Below are 22,337 nucleotides of genomic sequence, written 5' to 3' on the forward strand. Positions count from 1 at the left end.
GGGCCTGGGCCACTGCACTTAATGCACTGCATGATGGACAGGAGTCAAACGTCACTTTCATTGATTGAAAATGGAATGTAGCTCAAGCTGAAACAAGCAAATAATTCAACAACGGTGTGGTAATGACGGCAGAGTTCACAACCCAACTCGGCCGCACAGAGAGGGAGTTGCACTCCAAGCAATCTAAGGGTGTTTTCACACCTGTTTACTTGATCTGAATCAGTGGATGAGTTGTGCGTTTTCCCTTTGGTTCGGTTTGGTTTCACACAGCAAAATTTCAAGTGAACCAAAATGTTATCAACAAAAGCCGCGTGGGAGCTGTCACTCTGTTCATTGGTTAGAAATCTTGTTGGGTTTGGCAGGCGGAGAAAGGAGAGTGTGTTTTTCAGAAACAGCAGATAGGCTGTCGATAGCTGAAGTGAAGTGGAGCCTGTCAGTAGATTACTATGAAACTTCAGAGTATGTTGCACCCTGTTATAAAGCATACAAGTGAGCAGTCATTAAAACATTCCGCGGTACATTTGGATTTTATAACTGAACTAAACACCAGGACACAAACTTTTTATTTCTTTTGACGTTTTCACATCACAAACGATTAACAACAGCATTAAAATATGAGTCTTGCACGTAAAACATGAGACTCATGTTATGTTGTTATATCAGTTTAGTGTAGCTGCACTTGCAGTAACTGGGCGGAGATGAACCTCCTGAATTTGCACCCAAAATGCTGTCAAAACTTTCATTTATAATTTACGCCACAGCCTCCAGATGAACATTTAATGTCCAGGAAGACACTACCACTGACTATCCCTTTAACAAATCAGCCACAATTTTCCACACCCATGCACGATCCAGCCATATACTGGGTTTTTGACTTATTCTTGTTAGAAGGAATACTCAAACGTCATTTTTGGCCAATTTTAACAGCCCTACTCTGTCCTTTACCTCACCTCCTCCTCTCTGTTTCAGTACTGCAGGAAACCAACTAGTCTGCTTTCAGCTTCAGTGAGGAAACAAAGAGGTAGTGTATACTTTCAGAAGGTACAATATTTTAACATGACAAGCTCCTGATGACATAAACCCCACTAAACAAACCTACATTTGAAGGAAACTTCAGCATCAATGCAAGCAGCTAGAATAATACAGCCTACTAGCAAGAGTATCACAGGCTGACACGGTGGGTTGCACATTTTACAGGAGGAATATTGTTTCATAATTAAATTTGAAGGTTGCGTCTTTGCATAAAATATGTATGTAGTAGGCTTGTTGATATGCTTAATCCTTAACTCATTACAACGTCAGAATAGAACTATAGCGTTCATACAGACTTTGCAATAATACTTGCAGATACAGAAATAAGAAGAGATTTAATCCCAGCTTTGTCACAGCAAAACAAAGGAACAGACTAATGCACTAGAACAGACAGACTGCACATCATTAAGCTGCCTGATTGGCTATAGAACAAGGTGTTTGCAATAGGGCCACTTCATCACTTGAAACAGTTACAGGAAACAACTGTCCTGATTCTGTTTACTTCTCCTCAACCCTCTTTGACAAGCAGTCTCAACACAGGCCTGTGACTGTCCCTCATCCCTCCCACAGTAAAGATATGTGCAGGTGAGACTGGATGCAGGTGTACTGGTGACTATATACCTCAGTGTTATGATCTGTTTAAAGGTGGTGAGCCGCTTGACAGCTCATTTCCACATAAATTAACAAAACAGCTCAAGCCTGAGGCTAGAAAACGAGACAGAGGGCAAGCTGAGGGGTATCTGTGGATAGTCAGATGGCAGCGTATGGCAGCTCTTTCACACCTGATGGGTCGTGTACAGGCAGGCAAAGCAGGTGCTCCTTCATTCTTTTTATTTTTTTAAGCAGGCAGAATGAGTCACCCAAAAGTCACCTGGCCCTGTTCCAGCACCTGCATACCTCTATGTTAGGTCAAATCTACATAACTGCACACACCCACACTGCTGAGAGGGAATACAGGTAAGAAAGTAAAACCTCCTGCAAGGGGCACTCTGAAGGACAGGCTACAGCTAACAGAGCCACTCTTTACATTAGCTAGCTAGCTAGCTAGATCTTTCTACCAGACATGTGCTTGTCATTTAGAGCCTGGTATGTTATAAAAATGTGTTGAACACGAACGCTTGAGTGCAATGATGAATGCATGTTGTTGTAACCCGCTTTGGGAATACAGACTGCAGTCTATTTCTGTGTTCAATTCGATGCTGCTTTGTAAAGGCATGGGGATGAAATGTGGGAAGGTCTCCGAGAGTTCATTCATTGCTGTAAGGGGGCAAGGATTTAAACCCCGGCTGAGTGAAATTTATTGGGATAATTTCAGATATGCAGAAATCATATAATCATCATGAGATAAACTGTGGTTACTAGATGCTGCCTTGGCAGTGACTAGTGGGTCATTTTGCCAATTAAGTCATCACACACTGGCAAGTTCAGACTCAGAAACTCAGAAACACTTGACATGAAGATATGTTGGAGTAGCAAAACAGCAAAATGTAGTAACACCTGCATGTTGCTTTTAGGGATATTTTTGTTGGATTCACTTCAAAGCCTTGAGGGTGTGTGTCAGTGCTGGTAGCTGGTACAAAAAAAAAGCTTCTTTTTGTAAACTGGCTTATTAAAGAATATTTACCACCAGGTGTACGTCCACCAAAGTAAAACAGGTGGCATTTAACTGATATGGTCATCAATAGTAGATGGTTATGATGTCAGCTCCGGAGTACTCACAGCGAATGCCATAGATCATGAGCGGATCCAGCTGCTTTTTGCCATGTTTGCCCTGTCCAGAGAGGTTTGACATGGCCTGGACCTCCCGATGGAACAGGTAGTCCAACAGTGTCAGTGCCATTTTCTCTGCTGTGCGGCAGTTTGTAGTGATATGGAGCATGTCAGCGGGCGACACTGGGCACCGAACTCGCATCTCTGGGTTGTTCTCATCTCCCAACCAAGTGCCCCCTGGGTAATCATCTGGAGAAAAAGGGAGGAACAGTAATTCAAACACAGCTCTCTTTCAGTTAATAATACTGACTTCTGGGACATTAACAAAATTCTAACTAACCTTCCTTCACTGAAGAAAAACAAAATATATCCACTCTATAAAATGCACTTGAATTGATTCCCAGGTTGACAAATACTACACTGGTACAGTGCCACAGAGATAATTCATGTAGTACAATAGCACACCCATGTGGCAGTAAAGGAGAAGTGGCTGAATTATGGGGAAAACTGTGTTATTATTAAAGATATTAAAAAGCAGAATATGTGGTTTGGCTGTTTGCTCACAGCGTATGTAAGCTGTTAAGTCCACCACACAAACAAACACACAAGCAAAGCGTGAGACACACTACTCTGAACAACACATGGTAACATCTAGCTAATGCTGACTAATACAGTTCTATCATGGTAACCCACAAGCAGCAAATAAATGAACAATAGTTTGCCTTTGAAGATAACCAAAAATGTCCCAAGCCCACTGAAAACAACCCAACCAACAATCACAGCAAATATTAAAACAGTATGGACTTAGTTTAGGTTTGCACATTTAGAGGTGAACTATTCTCCCTCAAGCTTAGTAAAAACCACTGGGCGAAGCTACTGAAAACATGAATGACCAATCATACTTCATCAATAACAGTCTGAAACAAATTCACAGGGACATGAAAATGTAACACTCTGCTTTCCACTGAATATGCAGACCACCTGAAAATGTTACATTAGCCACATTAATTACAGGTGACAAATTAAAGTAATGCTTGACCCCTACAGTGAGGGGATCTGGTGGCTCTGTTATGCTGTGGGGGGCATTTTGCTGGCATGGTTTGGGTCCGCTTGTCCCTTTAGAGGGAAGGGTCACTGCAAATCAATACAAAGTTGTTCTGAGTGATCACCTTTATCCTATGATGAAACATTTCTATCCTGATGGGAGTGGTCTCCCAGGATGACATTGCCCCCATCCACAGGACACGAGGGGTCACTGAATGGCTTGATGAGTATGAAAATGATGTGAATGATATGCTATGATCTTCATGGTCACCAGATCTAAACCCAAATGAACACCTATGGGAGATTTTGGACTGACTTTTTAGACACTGTTCTCCACCACCATCCTCAAAACACCAAATGAAGGAATATCTTCTGGAAGAATGGTGTTCATCCCTCCAGAAGAGTTCAGAGGATTGTAGAATCAATGCCAAGGTGCACTGAAGCTCCTTATGTTGGTTTTTCCTTTAATTTGTCACCCGTTTGTAGGTCCTATTTTAACAAAAAAACAATCAAAAACATTTGTTTGGAGATCTAAACAAAATTTAAGGTAACTACACTAGTAATCAATTACTACTTACTTTCTACTTACAGACTAAAGGGAAACAAGAGCAATAACATACATATGTGTGCTTCCACGTCTGTATCAACAGTGTGAAGTCATACCCTCTGAGTTGAGTGTGATGAGCGTGACATTTTGGCCATTTTGCGCGTTGCTTGAATGGCCACCATTGGACACAGAGTCACTGGCCTCCGAGCCACTCTCCTGTTCCTCCTGACTCTCCTCAGGGCCCGGCACCTTTACCAGGATTGTGTTCTGTCGCCTCTTGGCCACCGTGCTACAAAGAAACACAAACTTGTAGTGCAGTATGTCTAACACACATACAGATCAAACATTGTTTATGAGGCTCTGTGTTAGGAAGGATTTGCAAATTTCTGACTTCAGTCCACACAAGGCATGTAGTGTGAATGTGAGCCACTCACTTGCTGAGCAGATTTTCCAGTGGAGTGTCTTCTTGGCTAGTGGCCTTTGGAGGTTCACTGCTCACTATAACATTTGTTTGTGGAACAACACTGAGGGAGAAGTTCAAAACACATTATTGAACACATTGGTCATGAAAACCACATTCTCATGTATGTATGCTTTGCACAGTCTGAAATAAGCTTGCAGTGAGTAATGTGGTTCTGCTAGCTCCTGTAATCACAATACAGCTTTGCAAAAAGATTTCAAGGACAATTTCGCAGCATAAGAAAATACAACACCTACTTTGGCCTGAAAATGTTTATTAATATCCTTTTGACTGCACTCTAAGGCTGAATGGAGACAATGTTTGATTGGTGCAAACTGTGCTTTTGGGCAAACACTTGTAGCTTACCACCGCACTTTGTTCCAAGTTTGAGTGGCCCCCTGAGGTGACCCTGCAACCATAGGGACCTGGATAGGACTCTTGGCACAGGGCACCATGCTGTCCAGTTTGCGTCCAAGGGCTTTGCAAGTAGCATCCAGAGCCAGTAACTTTGTCTCAATTCCCTCCAATCGCTGGCTGATTGATGCACTGAATGAGACCAACATGTTCTGGAAAGACAGAGAATCAGATATATATGTGTAAGTTATGACCACTAATTACAAAATATATAAAAAATAAATGGGCTTTGGATGATGTTCATTATACAGATCTTAAGTACCTTAATAAAAGATATGTCTTGGTTGTTGTTATTCTCCTGGCTGTTGCTTAATTTCCTCTTTTTCTTCGGAGGCCTTTCTTCATCATCTTCATGATTGTCCAGCATGTCTGCCATGAATCAAATACAGAGACACCATGAAAACAACACAACAGCTTATTAGATTTCACTGGGATGTCCAGATTGAACTTGTATTTCTGCTCTAATCCAAGGCAATGGTATCCAAGTCCCAATAGGATATAGTGGATTTATTATATAGATTTTACATAATACAGTTGCACAGCACACATTTCGCCTAATTTAAACTTCAGTTATATTAGTAAAATTGCTGGTGATTAATGTCAACGTTTGATAGTGCTGCACTTGCCTAATATGGAACCTAACCATTACTGGAGGAGAGGAGAGGAGAGGAGAGGAGAGGAGAGGAGAGGAGAGGAGAGGAGAGGAGAGAAGATTGATATCCAGCTATTTGCTATACATGCATTAGATCTGATAGAAAAATTATGTTTTCATATTGCTTCACGGGAATCTTACCTGTACGGTCATCCTGGTTAAAGTCCTCCACTGTTATTTGCACAATTTCATCCAACTCTTGCTCAGACATTGTTCACAGCTGAAATAAGATAATAGGAAAACTTGGTTAACTCAACAAGACAGAAAAATATTTCTTTACTAGCATGCTACTATCAGGGCAAAATATCTCTCTGCTGTGGCTGTAGCTGTCTCTGGATTACTGGAGGTAATACACTTTGACTAGTTTGTCAAACTGAACTGCCTTTCACTTGCTTCTTACAGGAATTAGATATTTATGAACAAGAAGTAAAAATGACCTATTTAGCAACTACACTAATAATGTCACAAGATATAGAAGATATGACCTCTATAAATTGAAAAATGGCATTTAATGGCATGTACAAATGGCTGCAGGAATTTGTGCACTCAAATAGTATCATGATTTTCAGGGGGAATCTGAATTATTATTGTGCATGAAAGTATTTGTCCAGCACTATAACTCACATTATATGTATAATAATAGGGAAATTGTCCTTCTTGATTGCCACACAAGAGAGGTCAATTAGAGTTATGAATGTTATTAATCTTAATTATGATTTTGCAAAAATATAAGTCTTTTACAGTTAAAAGACTGAGATGCAAGCACATGAAAACACCACAAACTTCACTTTTAGTTACAAACACATTTATTATTAACAATACAGCTACAATTACTAAACGCTACAACGGATTGCAAACAAAACACAAGAGGGAAAGGGGAAACTGGTAGACAAGGCTATAGCTAGTGAATGATTGAAATGAAATATACTTCCAACTTTCATGAGACCAACCTAAGAAATAAGGTTATTACACAAACCACAGTGCCCACATATTTAACAATTCTTTCCTATCACTCTGATCATCTGTCTGTCAAGCCGATGAAAAACTTTTGTGCTATATGTAATGCAAAATATCGTCAGGCCTCTGTGTTAGTCTTGTGTGCTGCTTTTCTAATTAATAAATTATGCTACCACTGCTATGTGTCTTTTAAATTTGCCAGTAACACTATACTTTTGTGTACCTGTGTTGTAATTTAATAAAACATTTTATTTGGTTATGATCATACATTTCTTATGTGGGCTTCATCAAACAAAGTTCACTGTCTTCTGTGATTGTTATGCAGTTAAGTCTACATGGATATGTCTGAATTAATTTGCCTCCTTTGACAAAAAACACATTTAAAGCAAAAGAGTGAAAGGTTAACTCTACACCTTCTAAAAAATGGAAGAAGTCATTATAAAAATATGCATCCATGATTTATTTTTTTAAAGACAATACTAATGAATGCAGGAGCAGCCACCTCATGGAATAATGCACTTACAATGACTGTTTAAAATTACATGGGCTTTCTGGACACAACTCAAAGCCCATATATTTTTATATTAAGAAAAATCTTTATTGTTTAATTCATAAATGTAAAGGTGCTTTTTCACTCAATCAAACAGAAATACATTGGATGCATTTTCATGGTCTATGTACAGGGGCAGGTCTCATCACCAAGATGCAAACACAGGAAGTGTAACGTTATCAGTAACTTAAGTGTGAGGGGGGAAAAGGTGTTTTGCGACCTCATCTGCGTCAATTCCTCTAGTTTTACATTCATGGGCGAGGCTTTATTTAATATAAATATATGAATAATGGATTTATCACGTCATATCAATATCGATGATGACAAATGCAACTAGAAAAACAGCATGTAAAAGCTAGCATTTAATTTAGTGATGGGTGATATTATCTAACGTTAGACTATTCGTTTGAGGAATAAGGGTAGCTTAGGGCAACGTTATAACTGTTGAGCAAAACTCAGGATAGCAAATGTTACCCTCTAAGCTGCTGTCACAGTCTATCCCACAGCGTTGGTAGCTAGTCTTGCTAGCCTGGCTAGGGGTTTCATGACAAAGTATTGAAAAAATAACACAAACCAATGAAATTCCATTGAATGTGTCCTAGCTAACATTATTTAAACTGCATTTCGGCTTAACGATCCATTTTGTATTGGTTAACTAACCTAGCATGAGCAGAAAAAGCTAACGTTAGCTGGCGCTATGAAATCGGATTTGCAAGCTTGCGCGCTAACGTTAAAGCTGATGCAAAGGAGTTGCTGTTTAAGCTAGCGTGGTGGTTAGCATGCTAGTTGGGCCTAAAGGCCGCCAAAATATAGTGCCAAGAATCCAAAACTGTTAGATGAAATAACTATAAAATATAATTTCGATACAGCTTCTGTCCCCCACAGCTGGCACACGACACATGCACCCGTGTAAGATTGGGTTATATTACCGTGTGAATGATGAATTCTCGTGTTGTTTGTAGAGATTCCGATAACGGCGTCGTTCCTCGCGAGAGATGAGCCCTCGGCTTCGTGTGTTCCTTACATGGAGTGAGCAAGTCTCTCTGGGTCAGACAGCTCAGAGACAACAGACAGCCTGCTGCTCAGCTCACAGCTGCTCAGCACAGGCTACACGGAAATTCATCAGCAGATTTGACGTTAACTACTCAGTTTAAAAGGAGGTGGCTGCTTAGCTATTTGTATCATATTAATGACTTCAAAATGGCTTCAACATCAATCATACTGATTTTAATTTCTGTTAATTGACGTTGGGGTCGTCAGCTAATGTTATAGTACCATAACTGAAGAGGCCAGTATGTATTGTATCTGAAAATAGTTATTTTATATTACAAGGTCTGACTTAATAGTAGTTCTGAAATGTACCTGCCCAAGAGAAAAATGTGTCTGGCAATGCCCCAAATATATTAGTTTTAATCCTGACCTCACAAGGCAGTTGTCACTAGTGTAAATCTTATATTTATAGATGTAAATATTTAAAGGTTAAGTCCCATATCAACGGATGGAAGAATGAATTCAAGCTACTTGCAAAATTTCTTCAATGCATTATGGAAAGAAACGCCCTGAAACTTTACTGGGCTTGTTTATGCTGCTTGAAGAGCACCATCACTCTTAATTAATTTAATTTAATTTCTCGCTTAAGCCTGTTTCTTTTTTCCTTTGTCTTTGTTTGACTGATTTTGTCTTTAGTACTGTGTCAACACCAATGCATGTTTTGTATTATTGAAATATGCCTTAAAGGTTTGCACTTGAATTTTGTAGAATAAAAAAAAGTCATTGTGGCTGGTTAGACTGTTCAGGGCTACATTGATTTAATACTCCTGACATTTAGATTATCACACTTCTTGCTTTGTTCTTCCACTGGCCAAATGATAGTTGAGTTATAAAGAATCAGTGTAATTAAAAAAAGACGACCTTTAATTCGGTATATGGACTATAGTTGTGAGGAGAGAAAAGTTGGCAGGTCAGTCAGGAGTCAAACCCACAATCTTCTGATCCATAGTCAGACACTTTATCCAGTTACACAGCACACATTAGTGGATGTAAATATATCACACATAAGGTGAAATACAATTTGAGATCGTCAATCCCACTCCTTCCCAACTTGTTATGATCATATTATGACCACTTTACATTCATACTGTCACACAACTATCCAAATCCTTATGAAAATGAATAATAACGTTGTTATAATAAGGAACAGTAGTAAACAAGTTAGTAAGTAAAGTTAGTACCCAAAATCTTATTTATTTGTACTGTACATTCATATTGTCACACAAAGAAATGTAAAATAGGCCTATATAAAATCCGGGGCCAAACTAAGGACCTTATGTGATGATGAAGAAGACAAAGAATGTGACAAATATGAGGATTATTGCTTTTTTGTCTACACAGTTTGAGTTCATATAATCCTGTCTTGTGTAGATATTAAAAGTTGTAGATTTTTTAGTGAAGTTGTTGTACTAATTTAACTAAATAATAACAAAAGGAAGAAGACGACAATCATGAAATCAAAACAGAAACATCTGAACCCGTTTTATATTTTTTTAATATAGTTACAACAACAGCAATAAAACAAAAAATAATAACAATAATATTAATGAAGTGCAACATAAATAACAAAATAAACAAAACAAAAATAAAGGTACAAACCCCAACACAATCCCCACCCTTCTCTCATACACACACACACACACACATGCACCAAAATAGACCTAACTCCTGGACAAATTTAAACTAAATATTTACTTTTTTTCATGTAGCCCCAGTGGACCAATTATTATGCTGAGGTGATGTGACACCACCTAACCTGACGCACCTGATAGTTTGTGAGGCAGCTGGATTCGTGAGATCATGACATCACAAGATCACGCCAATCCATCTTGTCAGGCTTCAAGTTATGTGCTAGTGTCTGAACCACGAGTCAGTGTCCTGTGAGGAGCAAACTAGCGCTGGTGATGATAATTGGTCCACTGGGGCTACATGAAAAAAGGTAAATATTTAGTTTAAATTTGTCTTTACGTCTTTATTACAAATATACATTTAGAGTTAGAGTGACAACAAATACTCTATGGATACTTTAGTAAAACTCACAGCTATGTGCTCCGGGAGAAAGTGCTGGCTTTGACTGAGTGAGCAGTGCACTGGTTGCAGGAGAAGTCACTGGTGATGGAGAGACCACAGATGGTGATGACACGGTGCTGATTGCCAGAGGAGTTTGAGTTAATGGGACCGTAGACGCTGCAGACACCGATGCTTGTGAGGAGGCGACAGGTGTTCGTACTGTGTTCTTCTACATCAAAAAATGAAAATATAAAGAAAACAGAGAAACAGATGTAAGTAACACAGCTGTGAGAGATGAGATGGACAAAATATTTGGTAACATTACTTGAGGCGGCTATGTATATTACTACCAGTTATATTCAGTCATGATCACCTTGTTATGTTGATTTTATGGTTATTTTTCCAACAGGCTCAAAATGTCGGATAACATCCCAGAATCACTTCGAATCAGAAGTAAAGCATTATAAGGGAGTGATAGGTTCTATCACAAGTATTATGCCATTAAATACAACGTATGTCCCACCTGGGACAAAGAGGATTTTTCAGGTAAGGCTAGTGGATGAGGGGAAGGGGACCTGGACTGGAGCGGTCTTTCACTTTCTTTTACATTCATTTAGTCTGCTAACTTAGCTATTTATTCATTCATTTACAATAAACTTATGTAACAGCATGATGAGCTAAAATAAAATGAAAAAGTAGAGCTAAGTACTGTACTGTAGGCCTACTGGACAAGTGTTTGTAACTTAACGTTCCTTTAATGACTTAGCTCACTAATTTCATCAGTAGGCAGGTTATTAGTCAGATATTTTAACGTTAAATTGACTTTACATCAGTGTGATATTGGTTACTTTCGAAATGTTGGTAAGAAGCGAAGCTGTCGTTAAATTTATTATATTTTTAAAATTCCAGCCGGCAACCGTAGTGTCTCCATTCAATCGGGTACTCGGAGACACTGATTGGTCTGTTGATGGTGGTTTCTGAAGGAAATCTTGGTAGGGATATGTGAGTTGATTGGCCATAGCACACATATCCTGGTATATTTATGGTAGCAGGCGGAAGCATGATCGGTTGGCACTACCAGGAATAAAACCGACATAAAACATCAGTATGAATAACACGCCCTTTAAATTGGAATATGGAATATTATTGTGAGGAAAGAAAAATGAACGAGCCAGCCAGGAGTCGAACCTAGAATCTTCTGATCCGTAGTCAGACGCGTTATCCATTGCGCCACTGGCCCGCCTATCTGTCAACAAAATGCTCAGCTATTTTAACTATTACTACTATATGAATATGACTGAATAGAAATATTAGAATTTTTCAAGGTGAGGCTAACAAATAACTATGCTTCAGATATATAAACTATAACCTATAATATAAACTAAATGGTGATTTGCCTCAGTTGGTCACTCGCATGGCCAAGACTGACAAAGTATGTCCGTTTTGATTTTGAGTCTTGAATCTTTTTCCAAACCCTTTTTTACTTTGAACACATAGTTCCTCCTCTGAGATTTTGGGACTGCTGTAATGTGAGCCGCCGGGCGCAAAACACTGGCCATGCTAACCGCGGTCTGAATTTCGTTGCGCCAAAAGTAGTGTAATTATGGTAAAGAGCGGCGGAGCGAGGCGAAGGTCCTGACAGATACATATATGCGTTTTCTTTCACCTTGTTTCTGTCAAGTCAAGTCAACTTTATTTATATAGCGCCAAATCACAACAGAAATTATCTTCGGGCACTTTTCACGTAGAGAGAGACCATACTCCTTTATTTAAAGAGACCCAACATTCCCTCTGTGTTATTTTATGAACATAATGGTGATATCGGTTTGCATTGTACGTTTCCCTCATGTTTGATCTGTTGTAAGTTTTATTTTCCCTATGGGTTATCAGATAAATCCTAAAGATTGCTGTTCCTGATGTCCCCTTTGACATTCTTAAAGTTGAGTTATCAAACTGTACCTGTTTGTGGAAAATGCAAACTAAAATAACCTCTTAGCTCTGTAGTCAGTCTGTTGTGTTTCTTCTATTTTAGGCTTTGATGAAACATTCTTGCATTTTTTCACAGACACTTCCAACGCACTACACTTTATGGTGTCTTTTTAAACTGTGATCAAATCTTAGAGAAAACAAAGCCAATCCATTCACATCATTGATTTAGCATCATCTTTTTCAATCATTTGATTGGGTAAGAGCATATTAATATATTGTGGTTGGATGATGGGTAACAGGGTGTTCAAGCTGTGGAAACTGTAAGTGTGGAAGTGTGTGTGAAACAATGTGTGTGAAAAAATGTTTCATCAAAGCCAAAACAAACACACCAGACTGCCTAAAGAGCTCAGAGATTATTTTATTTTGCAATTTCCACAAACAAAGTGGGATGATTCGACTCTAAGAATGTTAGAGAAGACATCAGGAACAGCAGTCTCTTCGATTCATCCAATTATCCATTAGCAAAATAAAATTTAGAACAGGTCAAAGAACGTGAAAGAAAACGCGTTTATGTATCTTCCAGGATCTTCGCCTCGCTTAGCGGCCGTCTTTACCATAATTACACTAATTTAGGCGCAACGAAATTCAGACGGCGGCTGGCTTGACCACGGTTTAGCACCCGGCGGCTCACGTTACCGCAGTGATTTGAATTCTCTTGCCACAGTATGCCATTAGCAGTGCCAGGAGTTATCTATAATTGTTAAGGATATAACAGTTTTGTAACAACTTGCTAATGTATTTTTCATTTCTACATGAGAAAATGCAGTGGTCAGAACACTAAAGATGATGTGGGGACCTGACTGTGATCAGAGGTGATTCCAATGTACATATTGTTCAAAAGGGTCACTATACACAAATCAAATACATGATTGAATATCTCTCTTATACATTTATTAGAGCATATGTAGTGGTTTTAACAACTAAAGACCAATAGATGCAAACAAGTGAATCAGTTTAGTAGATGTAAGATGTTAGTGAATCTTCGTAACTGTAAAACCAACTTTGGCAATGCAGCTCTGCATCCTCAAGCTCACTTTACAGTTTTTGGACATGGGATCTCTTAACCCAGCACCCAAGTCATCAATTCTGAAAAAGCACGTAGTTTATCTTTAAATGTGGGTCACAGTTCTTCTGCCCAGGCCTATGATGGAACAAAGTGAGCTCCAGAATTGCATGTTGACAGTATGTCCACTGCTCTTATTATCCTTCTAACTTTCATGGATGCATTTTGGATTTGGAAATCACTTTGCAAGAAGCCAAAATTATGTTTTATTGTATGTATCTATGTTGTTATAGATATATAGTTGCATGTATATGTGTGTTGAAAGGTGATGCATTATGGGCCTGCTAAGCCAATCATATTTTTTCCCCAAACTTGTGTTTTTGTCTTCCTGGTTAGGTATACTCAGTTATTTCAACTAAGAGCTCTGTACCTTGTGTCAGTGTGATTCGTGGGAGATTGTTGTGTAGTGACAACAAAATAACATTATTAAAGCTTTGCAGCATAGAAAAATATAGTATGTGCTCCTTAGCTAAGAATATGCACAGCTTAAATATCAGGTTTTAGCACTTTGAATTGCCTTGTTGTTGAAATGTACTGTACAAATAGACTAGCCTTGTCTTGTCTTGTCTTGCCTTTCACAATGACAGATAACAGAAACCCATCATGAGAAAATGCTTTCAGGGCAGGACGTGCTTTCTGTCGATCACCTGTTGATGTGTTGTAATATCTGCTGACTCACATCATACCTAGCATGTAATATCAAGTGAAGCACTTTCTCAATCAAAGTTACCAACAGTGAAAGCTTCACAGGAGGCGGAACTTTGTCTGTCCTCTTCCTCTTTGGCGAACCAACCTATGTCACAAACCACACAGGAACAATCGACCATCATGAAGCTCCGCACAAAGCAAACTTTCCTTTTTCTAGCATCTGTTTTATTTCTCTGTGTTGCTGCAGACCTACATGGTGAGTAGGAGAAATATTTCCGGGATCCCATACATCTTGCATGCACTGCTTATGTTTTAAATCTGACTTTGAGCCATCTTACAGATATCTTGTTTAAATGTGTCTGGGACTGAATACGTAGTTAATTTGATGATAGAGATTAATTCATAATAACTAAATTATTTTAAAAAAACATTTAAAAAAAACGGAAATAAATAAATAAATATGAATTAATAATGATAATAATGATTTTTTTTTATCCAGGGGAAATACCTACTGTAAGCAACAATGTGGTCATAACAGTGCAAATGTTATATTTATTTATTTGCTTTTTTAGTGCGTATTTTCATAATGAATTAATCTAAATTAACTTAATTTGACAGCCCTAATTCCTAAATTTATTTTCCTCTGACATCCCATTGATGTGTTGCCTCACTTATTCACATTTTATTGCACTTTAACCAAGGTTACCATCAACCTATTACAGAGATGCCTATCCCAAACACAGTGCAAGTTTTAATTATTTAGGCTAATCTTTTCTTTTGCTGACTTCATGCTGATACAAGAAATATGGGAATGATTTTGGGTGTTCTAACAAATATACAGATGTTGTGGTGTAGCCTATTCTTATGTCATTCATTGCATTTTTGAAATGACCAGATCTGTCTGACATCATAGTAGAGTTCTCTCCTATTTTTTCACAACCTTGGTTTTTTTAGTTTTTGCAACTTTTTATTCTGATAACCTCACCATGTTAATTATAGAGATACTAGCTGTGACACCACCACTTTACAAAGAAGCCATTGGGGGCAAGTTGAGATAAAAATGTTAACACTTCAAATGGAAAGCTGTTGTATTATCACCACTTTCCACTTGTCAGTTGCACACAGGCAATAAACTGGCAATAGCCTCTTTCTGTGTAAGCTACACAACAACTAGAGGTTTCACATTTGGAGGGATTAAGCTTGTATCTGTTACTTAGCTCTAATAGTTATGTTTCCGCAGAATCGTTTTACAATGACTCCACTGTATTGATAAACATGTGTTGTTTTTGCCACATTATGATTGTCCTCATATCCTGACAGCACCTGAAGTCCACACAAAGCTTGGGAGCCTGAGAGGTGAGTATGTGAGTGTTAAGGGGAAAGAGACTGGGGTCCATGCCTACCTGGGTGTCCCATTTGCCAAGCCACCCGTAGGCCCTGCTCTGAGACTGGCTGCACCTCAGCCTGTAGAGGGATGGGAAGGAGTGAGAGACGCCACCCAGCAGCCACCCATGTAAGACATCCATGTGCTCCACTTGTTGGATACTGTACTTGGAAGTATTATTCTATTTTGTATACATAAGTGTTTCTCTTTTTCAGGTGTATTCAACATAAGCAGTTTACTATAGATCTGCTTGATAAACTTGGCATGTCCGCAGTTCTCCCAGATATTTGAGAAGACTGCCTTTACCTCAACATTTACACTCCTGCAAACAAAGCTCATGATGCCAAGCTCCCAGTAAGAACCCTTTGCTGCAGGTTTGAAGTGATGCTGCTCAGCCACTGAGATTCAGCTTTGGATAAGTTTGGGTAGTGTTGCTTGAGAAGGTGGTTTGAGTCCATTCTTTTAAAAAGTCCATAATGTCAATATAAATAATAATTTCTATGTTTACTATCAGGCTGCATTAGGGTAATCTAACAGCAACTTAAGTTGTTAGTAATCGTCACAATCAATTTAAATTTTTTATCTTGAGTCTCATCAGTTTAATGTAGTTTGATTGAAATTATTACAAGTTCAGCTCAGTTATAATAAAGAAAAAATGTCCTTTATGCTTTGTGGAAAATACCAAGGTCTTTCTTTATCTGACCAGGTCATGGTTTGGATCCACGGTGGTGGATATACTTTGGGGTCAGCTTCAATGTATGATGGCTCGGCCTTGGCTGCTTACCAGGATGTAGTTGTGGTTCTGATCCAATATCGCTTGGGACTTCTGGGCTTTCTCAGGTAACAAGTCAGGCACAAGTCTCTAGTCACAGTAACAATAAACATACTATGATTAGGGCCCGAACATGAAAGTTTTTACCTGCACTGAAAATGTTTTTGTGTAGTTTATTATTCCCCTAAGCCATTGCATTTTTGAAGGGCTTGGGATGCTCGAAAAACATACAAAATTGGCACACATGTCAAAACTGGTGAAAATTGCAATGTTCTGTAGTGACTGGGCTCAGATGTGGCCAGCAGGCTCCATAGCACCCCCACACACAGGGCCATGTTGGGATACTGTTGCTTGGAGGTTCATGAAATTCAGTGAGTTGATTGCTCTCATCATTCTGGGCATAATACTTTTTTTTTTTTTTAAACTCTCCAGACAGGAAGTCAGCCATTTTGGATTTCATGCGTCAATTTTCATTTTACGAACATATGTTTGAGGCCTTTAGGATACAAAAAAACTCACGAAACTTTGAACCTATGTTCGAACTAGTGAGTATTTTGATTTGATATTGCAACTGCGTTTGCATGTGACACGCTGGCTCTAGAGCGCCCCCTAATTACTTTTAGCATTTTTGAGGAGCTACAGATGCTTGAAAATTCATGAAACATTGTACATGCATCAGAAGTGGCGTAACTTGATATCGGATATGGGTCATGGGTTTTGGGTGTGGCAAAATGGCTCAAGGGTGATCCCTAGAAAATTGTAGATGTAACATCTCCAGATTTGAAAAAAGCCTCTTGGAGCCATACCCTAAGTCCAACAGGAAGTCAGCCATTTTGAATTTACTGTGCAACTTTCTCACAAAGTGAGGCCATTTACTGGCTTTGTTACTTTAAACAAACTCCTCCTAGAGAATTAACCTAAGTGACTTCAAATTTTGTAGGTGACATCTAAAGACCACTGATATGCTAAATTGTGAAGGATTAGAGTTTCCATGGAACACCCTTGGCATAGCTTGCTGGTCCATTTTGCCCAAAACATGATACAGGAAGTGGCTGTAACTCGACTTTACATCGCCCAATCTGCCCCAAATTTCTCATGCTTGATAAGAGTCCAGGCCTAAACACATCTAATAGTCAATATTGAGTCATAGTCAGGAAGTCAGCCTTACTTGACAAACATCAACCAATTTACATGAAATTTACATGGTGTGGCTTACACATGATATATAGTAACATGAATAAAAATTAGTGTGTGTTCTCTAGCACCATGTAGTGGACACGGGAAGTGATAGTTATCTCCTACATGCAATATCCGATATTTCTGAAAATGTAAATCCATGCCAGTTGTTCTCTGGTAAATGTATTGCTGCATTAATATTTCACTTATGTAGTATTGCCTACCAGCAAAAGGATGTGAGGCCTAAATGACACATAGTTCATCAAATGTACACACAATTTCCAATATGTGTATAGTGCCATGTACTGCACACAGGAGGTAATATTTTACCCATTCAAACAGTGTCCAATAATCCTGACAATCCAGAGCCATGTGCACTGACCTCCAGTAGTGATACCACGGTTGCAGCTCCCTCTGACACACGAGAGGTGCGAGGGCTTGTTCATTGCTGCTTGCAGCTTTAATTATGTTCTGTGTCTGATCAGCACATGTGAACCAAAACTCAAAAAACTCACTTGGGTCACTTTTAGCAGCTGGTGTAGATGTAGCCATGTAGACTATAACTGTATTGTCTATCCAGCACAGGAGATGAACACATGTCAGGGAACTTTGGCCTGCTGGACCAGGTAGAAGCCTTGAGGTGGATCCAGCAGCACATTCACAACTTTGGAGGAGACTCTACTTCAGTTACCATATTTGGGGAGTCTGCAGGTGGAGTGAGCGCGTCCCTCCTGGTAAGGATGAATCTGCAGATAAAGTATCACAATTATTTCACTGCAAAGTAACCACTGTCCACTGAACCTTTCATATTGTCTGTTGTTTGAATTAACAGCTTCTCTCACCATTGTCTGATGGCCTGTTCCACCAAGCCATTGCTGAGAGTGGCACTGCTGCAATGGATTTACTCGTAGCAAATGATCCTCTACCAATAACACAGGTTATTTATCCGATTGGTTATTTTTGTGTGCAAACATTTTTCAGAGCACAATATTGAGAATGTCACAACATCTTTCTTTCCTTGAGATGGATCCCTGATATCTGTCCTCAGGTGGTAGCGAATATATCTGGATGTAGCATCGAAAGCACAGAGAGGATTGCTGATTGTATGAGAAACCTCGATATTGACACTATTGTGAGTATTGGGCAGGTGAGATACTGTATGTAAAACCGATATATGCTGATGGGGAATTAGGTGAACAGAAGCCTATAATGTTTTCTGCAAGATTTCTGTGAAATGTTCACTTTCATGTGCCTGTTTTGTCTCCATCTCAACTTTTTCCTTTCAAGGATGAAACATTAAAATTTTCTGTGACTGTTGATGGACACTTCCTGACAAAACCTGTGGATGAGCTGTTCCATAAACATGAACTTCTCACTGTACCGTTCATGACTGGTGTTAATAATGATGAAGTGGGCTGGTTACTTACTGATGTAAGTGTGAATGCTGAATTATTTGCTGACATTTGTGTGACTTAATAGCTTACCAACTTCCAGATGAGTTGATTAAATTTGAAATTTTAATCACAGCTGCTTCTTTGCTTAGTCCTTTGCTCCTCCAGACTGGACTGAGGGAATGGATCGGGAGCAGGTTGTGAACATGCTGTCTGCCTTGTACGCTGATGTAAGACAGACACTGCCTGACGTTGCAATATTACTCTGACTCATCATGCTTAAGCTTCTCTGACATTGTGTTGCTCATTTTCTCAAGCCCAAATATGCATCCATCAGAGATCTGATTGTAGATGAATATATTGGAACCGGTGAAGATCGTGTGAAAAATAGAAAAGGGTTTACTGAGGTGCTTGGAGACCAGCTCACCATTCCAGCCATTAAAGCTGCAAATGCCCACAGAGGTAAACTTTTAATACAAGAATCTATTTAAGAACAATTGCTGTCACACACTTTCATAAACAAGACATATCACACCTGTTTGTCTTCTAGATGCAGGCGCCCCTGTATACCTGTATGAGTACCAGCATCCTCCCAAATTTCTGCAGGCAAAAAGGCCAAGCTTTGTTGGGTGTGACCATGGAGACGAACTCTTTACAGTATTAGGATTCTGCTTCACTACCACTCATGTCAAATTAGCAGGTAAGTGGAATATAAAAATCACCATATCAAATTATAATCCGAGATCTGGGTTTTCTCTGGGTTTCGTAGAGTGCAAAGTGTTTGACTAGACTGTCTTATTTTAGATGCATGCCCAGAAGAGGAGGAACAGTTAAGCAGAACCATGATGAGCTACTGGGGCAACTTTGCTCGCACAGGGTAGGAATTCACCTTCACTATAGTTCATAATACACATGGAGATAAGACAAACTTCTTTATAACGTGTGTGTGTGTGTGTGTGTGTGTGTGTGTGTAGGTCTCCTAATGGGGACGGCCTTGTCCACTGGCCAAAGTATGGAGTAGATGAAGAATACCTGGCAATTGGTATAACAGAGCAGGTAATTGGTCAGCACCTGAAGAAGGATCGCTTTGTCTTCCTGACTCAGACCCTTCCAGAGAAGATCCAACAACATATGAAGAAGATGGAGCACAGCGAACTGTAGAGCTGTCACCTCTCATCTTTCTCTGTTCCATCAACCTTTTTCAATTCCTACATTAAAGAATAGGTTCACACTTATTCAAATCTATCTTGAAACAATAGTCAGGTGCTTGCGTGAACCTTTAAACAACAAAGTTTTACTTGATGGATCATTCCTCCGGTTTATACTGATCATTAGAGGATCTATTTCTAACAAGCTTTTAATATAATTTATGGGGGACAAAATCCACAGTCCTTCTTCTGCCAGATATCAGAAGCAGTGTTCCTATAGGTATCTCACTGTTGTTTTAAGACAGACTAGAAAAACTGTGAACCGAACCTTTAACTGCAAACAAGTCAGCCAGGAGAGATCATCTTGCACTGTCCCTAATGTACTAACCACCATTAAACTGAGACATAACTTGGCAAGTGCTCAGTTTTAAACAAGCCAGTAAATCTACCTACCAGTCACACCTTTTCACATTCACGCAAGTGCTGGTATAAATCAGAGACTGTATAATGAAATGATATGTACACATGAGCACTATGTCTGTCTGTATGATAGTCACCCTTGCCCTCATTATAAGCAGAGAACACTTGCAGACATACATACTTGAGTGCATTTGAACAGAGATGTAACTGCTTAGCTTAAGGAAAAAGTGAGTGAAAAGTGTTGTCCTCACAGCCTAAGACTTTAGGGTCATTTTTATGTGTTTAGTTTTTCTGTGCAAAAGGTTGGATTTGTCCCATGACTCTGCAAAAGCAACAACTCAACAACTCTGAAAATCTGGATTGAAAATATAATATGAAATCATATTTCCTGCTACAAAGCCATGAAAATATGTGATGAAACTTACTTCATCATTTTTTGAATAAGAGTGATGCATTCTTACATTTCAACATTGTAAGGGAAATTTGATCTACTTTGTATTCAGTTTTACTCTCGATGTGTAATGGAAACCGTTGATCTTGTGCAACCATTATTGTACAACTGTTGTTGAAGAATGCAACAACAGAAACTACTGTCTGGTGTATGAGGATGTGGTGTGACACAAACATCTTCTTCAAATGTTGGTTTCAGCCCAGCCATTGGATGGGGCAAATGGTATGTGATAAACAAGGAAGTAACAACATATTGTGTAATTATGGGGATAATGGTATGTGTATTTGTCCCAAACTATAATGGTATATGTATGCTCAGCCAAATATTTACTGTCAAAATAGTTTAATAATCCACTTACTCCACTGTGGAGAATGATAATTCTACAACACGAGTTCCACCCTGAACATTTTGGCAGCGTGCTCATGGATGTTTTTTTATACTTTTATTTTATTAACAAAATCTGGCTATTACAATAATAATTTGGTAATACAACACAAACAGTATAGATCATAGACTGAGCTGCTACAACTTTTCTTAATATAACACAAAGCAGTACAAATGAGGAAAAAACAAAACATAAATAAAATAAATAAAAAATGGGTCAGAGGTCTAATCAGAAATCAATATGTCTTTGAAAATATCTTCTTTGCTTTCTTAAAATGTATTAACTCATTCCTGAGGACTAAGAACAGTAGTCTGGCATTGGTAAATCTGCATCACTTCCATTGTTTTGTCCTGCATTTTAACTTGGGTTAATTTGGTTGATTGAAAGTTAATTTGGGTGATTGAAAGTCCTTTTCAAATATCCAATTTTGAAACAGTTCCCAGAAAGATCTAGTATAATTACAAGCAAAAAACTAATGTTCTAAAGTTTCGGTAGCATTCACCATTACTTGTGGAATTGCATTGATAACCACTGATTCACTGGAAAGGACCACACCGTCAACAAGATACGTTTGAATGATTTATTGAGGAAAACAATTGATATGCATAGTTCTTCCGGTTTCTGACTGTGTTGTGGGGAAGCTTACGGGGAATCCGCTGCAGCACCCGGGCAACAGCGGACCCCCTCAGGACCCTACAAAGGAGAGGAAGAATCATGAAGAAACAGGAAGAGAGAAATAGGGTGGGGGGGAGGGGCGCAGAATACGAGAGCGGAAGAAGCAGAGAGGGTTAGGTGGTATTTATAGGAATGCCGGAAGTGGCGTAGTTGAGGTGTGGTCCTGCTCCTGAAACTTCGCTGAATAGCTTCAATTATTGGGGTTTTTAGGGGGGGTTTTGTAGACTTCACACAGAATTTATCAATTCAATCAATCAATTTATCATTGTACTTGAGAAGATTTCCTGTTGAATCCATCAATTGTAAAATAGACCAAATACCCAATCACAGTAGCATAAAGATTTTCTTTTAAACAAGATACATCTGTTATTCCAGATTGGAAAGCTGTGTGTCTCCAGTATAAAAGGAC

At 38.9% G+C, this 22,337-nt stretch overlaps 3 protein-coding genes and 1 non-coding gene across 6 annotated transcripts in view; 2 read left to right on the forward strand and 2 right to left on the reverse strand.

Moving 5' to 3' along the window:
* The window catches only part of LOC121897066 (BTG3 associated nuclear protein), a 40,781-nt gene extending 32,236 nt beyond the window's left edge, over window positions 1–8,545 (reverse strand). The window contains exons 1-7 of one of the 3 annotated variants that reach the window (XM_042411334.1): window positions 8,296–8,545; window positions 6,001–6,079; window positions 5,470–5,576; window positions 5,160–5,359; window positions 4,768–4,857; window positions 4,450–4,622; window positions 2,752–2,991 (exon numbers count right to left, since the gene is read on the reverse strand). In XM_042411334.1, the coding sequence (XP_042267268.1) occupies window positions 2,752–2,991; window positions 4,450–4,622; window positions 4,768–4,857; window positions 5,160–5,359; window positions 5,470–5,576; window positions 6,001–6,070 (880 nt within the window). In that variant the 5' untranslated portion in view covers window positions 6,071–6,079; window positions 8,296–8,545. The other 2 variants (XM_042411335.1, XM_042411337.1) reach the window with 2 other exon arrangements.
* Window positions 8,546–11,593: 3,048 nt separating this feature from the next.
* trnar-acg lies at window positions 11,594–11,666 on the reverse strand. Its single transcript has one exon. It is a non-coding gene; the product is annotated as a tRNA-Arg (tRNA).
* A 1,339-nt stretch (window positions 11,667–13,005) lies between these two features.
* On the forward strand, window positions 13,006–15,863 carry LOC121897067 (fatty acyl-CoA hydrolase precursor, medium chain-like). Its single transcript, XM_042411338.1, has 3 exons — window positions 13,006–14,382; window positions 15,447–15,639; window positions 15,726–15,863. The coding sequence occupies exons 1-3, from the start codon at window positions 14,274–14,276 to the stop codon at window positions 15,799–15,801; spliced, it is 378 nt and encodes a 125-aa protein (XP_042267272.1). The 5' UTR covers window positions 13,006–14,273; the 3' UTR covers window positions 15,802–15,863.
* Window positions 15,864–16,216: 353 nt separating this feature from the next.
* Window positions 16,217–21,977, forward strand: LOC121897064 (fatty acyl-CoA hydrolase precursor, medium chain-like). The gene is made up of 10 exons (XM_042411332.1): window positions 16,217–16,350; window positions 18,039–18,192; window positions 18,291–18,395; window positions 18,507–18,590; window positions 18,746–18,889; window positions 19,002–19,079; window positions 19,167–19,311; window positions 19,400–19,549; window positions 19,654–19,726; window positions 19,824–21,977. Exons 1-10 carry the CDS (start codon window positions 16,220–16,222, stop codon window positions 20,008–20,010), a joined length of 1,251 nt encoding a protein of 416 aa, XP_042267266.1. The 5' UTR covers window positions 16,217–16,219; the 3' UTR covers window positions 20,011–21,977.
* Window positions 21,978–22,337: the final 360 nt, after the last annotated feature.

This window comes from Thunnus maccoyii, chromosome 5 (assembly GCF_910596095.1).
Source record: "Thunnus maccoyii chromosome 5, fThuMac1.1, whole genome shotgun sequence".
Classification (NCBI taxonomy): domain Eukaryota; kingdom Metazoa; phylum Chordata; class Actinopteri; order Scombriformes; family Scombridae; genus Thunnus; species Thunnus maccoyii.

Bases quoted from the DNA above. Each gene is read 5' to 3' on its own strand.
- LOC121897067 (XM_042411338.1), top strand. From the start codon at position 14,274: ATGTCACAAACCACACAGGAACAATCGACCATCATGAAGCTCCGCACA. The intron at 14,383-15,446 runs GTGAGTAGGAGA...ATATCCTGACAG, and splicing joins TGTTGCTGCAGACCTACATG to CACCTGAAGTCCACACAAAG. The intron at 15,640-15,725 runs GTAAGACATCCA...TCTCTTTTTCAG, and splicing joins GCCACCCAGCAGCCACCCAT to GTGTATTCAACATAAGCAGT.
- LOC121897064 (XM_042411332.1), top strand. From the start codon at position 16,220: ATGGTTTGGATCCACGGTGGTGGATATACTTTGGGGTCAGCTTCAATG. The intron at 19,080-19,166 runs GTAAGACAGACA...CATTTTCTCAAG, and splicing joins TGTCTGCCTTGTACGCTGAT to CCCAAATATGCATCCATCAG. The intron at 19,550-19,653 runs GTAAGTGGAATA...GTCTTATTTTAG, and splicing joins CACTCATGTCAAATTAGCAG to ATGCATGCCCAGAAGAGGAG.